A 4179-nucleotide genomic window follows, 5' to 3' on the forward strand; every position below is an offset into this window, starting at 1 on the left:
AAAGGCGAAGTCACGTGAGCTCAGCCCGCGAGCGGCTCGGGACCGAGATGTGGGTGCCGCAGCGGCCCCCACATGCGGCAGTCAGTCGGAGGCTCACCTGGGCCCTGGGGCTTCTGGTCCAGCAGAGCGAACTAATGTAAGAGCTGGATCTGAACTGGCCCCACCTGTGACCCTGAGGGGCCCAGGCCTGGCCCGGGACCCTGAGCTAACTCAGCCAAGACGGACGAGAAGAGAAATGGGAAAGGGGAAGCCTGGACGCGGCGGAGCTTCTCTGCGAGCTCTGAGCGGCGACCTGGGCAAGGAGGAGAAGGAGGGAGGCCAGGACGCCATGGCTGGCTGCTGCTGCCTCGGCCTCAGAACCTGAACCCGCCCGGGCCACCGTGGACAGACCCAGAGGCTGGTGAGTGCTGGCTGAAGAGTGGAGGTCGGGGGGAGCAGCCGCGGGGGGTATGCGGGAGGCCCGAGCCCCACTCACAGTGACGGTATCATAACCCAGGACGCCCTGCATGCTGCCCACGCTGTACTGGATGGCCAGGGGCTTGCCCATGTTCTGGAAGGTGGAGGACTTGGACGGGTCAAAGCGGCGGTGGTTTCCTGGAACACAGACCAGGGTGAGTGGGTCCCGCGGGATGCTCTTGTGTCCTGCCCACGTCGACCAAGGCTGAACTCCCCCGTCCCCGGGAGAACCAGGTCTGAGCAATGACCACCCTCTCTCCTGACAATATGCAACCTGTTCTCTCTCTCGATGCACAGAACTTAACAGAGCAAATAGCGTTTAGCTGTTTCACCCGGCTCTGGGACTCCCAGTGCTACCTACCTGTGCAGGGAAAGAGGGAGGGAGGGACAACTAACTCTACCAGCTGAGTAATTCCAGGCAAGTGTCTCTCGCCCTGAATTTGGTTTCCTTATCTGATAAAAGGGGATTGAAAAAAAAAAAAAAGCAGCATCTACCTCCCAGAATTATGACATAAAAAAAGGATTTTCACATGTCAAATGCTCAAGCATCATGATCAACAGATGCTTTGACTTCATTCTCCAGCCTTCCCCTCCCACACACATACACACGCCTTGCCTCGTTTTACAAAAAGGAAAACTGAGGCGCCAGCAAGGTAGGCCCTTGCCCCTGGCCCTTAGGAGGGGCCTTCAGGACGCCTGTGGTCTGCACCGTCTGGCCAGCTGCAAGGGTCGGACACACCGGGGAGGCTGGGACTGTCCAAGCGGACTGCCGGTCACCCCCGCCCCTCCACGCTGGCCCCCTGACTGCTGTTGCAGAGTGGCCTTGGGGTCTGAGCGGGGAGGGGACCACTCACGGCAGGCATCACTCTGGCAGAAGATGGAGGGCACCCAGAAGTCAGAGGAACCGGTGTCAAACACCACGGTGAACTCCTGGGGCGGGGTCCCGATGTGGAGCTTCCCAAAGTATTGACTCTGAGGACAGATGACAGACAGCACGGTCAGGGTGGGGGACAGCCTGGTGCGGGTGTTGTGTGGCATGGAGCCTGCTCCCTTTCAGGAGGCTCCTGCCTTCTGCCCAGAGTCAGGGAGGTGGAGGAGGCAGATGGCGAAGGTTCTTCCTCTTCAGCCCCCAGGCTCTCTCTGCCACACCCAGCTTCGTCTGCTGTCCCTCCCGCAAGCCCTGGACACAGCCCCACATGCTGACATTAGACCCAAAGGTGAGTCCTGGACTACCACCGCCAGGGACCCCCGCCCTCCCCAAGATGCCCCTGCCACACTGCCCTGCCAGTTCCCACGGGGTCGGGCGGCCTAGCTAGGGGAAGGAGAGCGCGGAGGAGACAGCAAGCCTGCTGTTGACTGCCAAGAGTGACAGCTGAGAGGGAGCCAGGCTCCTGGAAGGCAGAGGGCACAGGGCATTCCTGCCACGTCCTGGCACCAACGGCCCATGCCTGGCATGGCTCCCCGGGCCGGGAAAGGCAAGGGTCACGTTGGCTGGAGGAGCAGGTCACATCCCCTGTGGGATCTGGCAGGCAGGTCACGTAGGCGAGACCTCGCAGAGGTGACATTCAGAAGAGCTCACCACGGGGCCGGCAAGCGCAAGCATCACGCTCTGCCTGGCATCAGCAATGGCAGCCGGGCAGAGCCACTCACATCCAGGTAATTGATCAGGGGCTCGCTGGCCACCTCCCCGTGATGGCAGTACTTCCTGCTGAAGGCCGTCTGGTGCGTCCTCAGAAAGTCCTCCAGAAGCCCACGCTCCTTCAGGCTCTTTCTCAGTGACTTCCCCTTGTGCAGAGGGATCCTGGGGGGTGGGGGAGAAGGAATGGTGGGCCCCTCCCCAGGACTTCTCCGCCTCTGAGAAGGGCCGAGGGCTCTGGGCGCTATCGACCACACCCTCGCTTTTTTAAAAAAATCATAACCCCGAGTAAAAACACTTCCCATCAATTCACAAATCAATGCCCACCCTTACTAAATGCAGCACATGCTGCTGCTGTTTCTCACGCCTCTTTGCTTAATGCCGGCGGTGCTCCATGCATGCATTTCAGGACTTGCTAATGAGTTTTGCAACGCTGAGGTTGATGGGACGGGACGCTCATCACATCAGCATTCGGGCTTCAGACCTTGCTGTGTGCCTGCTTGTGCTGAGCACCATCTAGGGCTGCACACCCCGCCCTGCCCTGACCCACCGAGCAGCCTCATCCCTCTGGCTGTCAACTGGCTGCTCTGTGCACAGAAGGAATGAGGCTGGGTGGTGCCCAGCATCCCTCCAGCTCCAGGAAGCATACAGTCTGCTCTGCAGGGCTGACACAGCACAAGTGACAGGACTTTGAGAGTAATCAGATGACAGCAGTTTTATGACCCCAAAAGAAAATGGGTGTTTGTGCACTGTGCACATCCTGAGGGGATCCCACGGGAACGGCCTCGTGCGTGACCTGTGGCGCTCGGGTACCTCCCACCCCCGTCCTCCTTCTTGACTTCAGCTGGGACCTGACTCATACATGAAAGGACTTGGCACGTTTCTCAGCCTGTGTCGCTGAGGATGGGCAAGGATTGAAGCCCCTAGGGAGTAAGGCCGGACGGCGCTCTGGGACACACTCAGAGCTGCCCTCTCCTGCAGCCCGGGCCAGGCCCCCAGCGCTGCTCCAGCTCAGGATCTCCTTGCCGAAAGCCAGGGACTCACGTGGGAGCTGCTGAGCTGTCCTAGTGCAGGGCCAGAGCGCTCCCCTCCAGGAGAGCCAGCAGGAAGCAGCGTGAGCACTGCACCGTCTGCACTCAGGACTTGGGGAGCAGCCCCACAGGGGGACTGCAGCCACACGGAAACCTCCCCTCTGGTCCCACCTCTGCCTCCGGCTGCAAGGCTGCCAGGAGCCTTTCTCTGGCTTGGTCAAGGGCACCCAGACCCCTTTTTCAGAGCTCCAACTTCCCAGGCATGGACTCAGGTTTCCCTGTGCTCAGGCTTGACAGGCCTGGACCCCGACCCCGGAGGTGTTGTGATGAGGGTAGACTGCAAGCCCCCAGGACCAAGCTCCAGATCCTCCGTTATGACCACGTGCCCTCGGGCAGCCCCAGGAGCCTCCCTGAAGAGCTGTCTCCTCATGCAGATCACCTAATGCTGACCCTAGAGCTGAAGACCTGTTTAAATGTCTGGCACCGAGTAACAAGCAGCTCAACAATACCAGTTTTTATTTGGGGAAAAGAACCTGAGAATTTTACCCACAGGACTCGGGATAGAGTTTTGTTGAGCAGATGCACTCGTAGCTCTTACAATGTGCCAGGCACTGTGCAAAGCACTTCACAGGTATTGACTCACACGCTCCTCACGGCAGCCTATGAGAGGGGTATCTGCTCTCGCAATTGTGTATTGAGCAAACTCTGGGGAGCTGGGGATCAAATTGCAGTTTCACCCCAGAAATCATGTCCATAACCTCCCAGGACACCCATCTGATGCCCTTTGATGTTCTCTGCACCCTGAAAGTCGGGTGCACTGGAGAAGTCTCCACGTGCAGCAACGAGGTGGGCAATGATCCCGGGAAGTCGCCCAGCTCCTCTGAAGACCCCCAGCCCCAAGCCTCTGGAGAAGCCAGGCCTGTAAGACCAGGGAGAGATCTAGCCAGTGAGGACACAGGTGATGCAACTCCCTCCCCTGGAGCCCCACACTCACCTGGTGACCCCAGCACCTTGGGACAGGGCGAGGAATGCAAGGAGAACCACCAGACACCTCAT

General features: G+C 59.5%; 1 protein-coding gene across 1 annotated transcript in view; it reads right to left on the reverse strand.

The window, feature by feature from the left end:
- The window catches only part of LOC101633431 (chymosin-like), a 9099-nt gene extending 4920 nt beyond the window's left edge, over positions 1 to 4179 (reverse strand). The window contains exons 1-4 of the mRNA XM_004689665.1: positions 4118 to 4179; positions 2107 to 2257; positions 1311 to 1428; positions 476 to 594 (exon numbers count right to left, since the gene is read on the reverse strand). Coding sequence (XP_004689722.1) covers positions 476 to 594; positions 1311 to 1428; positions 2107 to 2257; positions 4118 to 4179 — 450 coding nt within the window. The remainder of the gene's footprint in view (positions 1 to 475; positions 595 to 1310; positions 1429 to 2106; positions 2258 to 4117) is intronic.

The sequence above is a fragment of the Condylura cristata genome, unplaced genomic scaffold (assembly GCF_000260355.1).
Source record: "Condylura cristata isolate star-nosed mole 26May11 unplaced genomic scaffold, ConCri1.0 scaffold00026, whole genome shotgun sequence".
Lineage (NCBI taxonomy): Eukaryota > Metazoa > Chordata > Mammalia > Eulipotyphla > Talpidae > Condylura > Condylura cristata.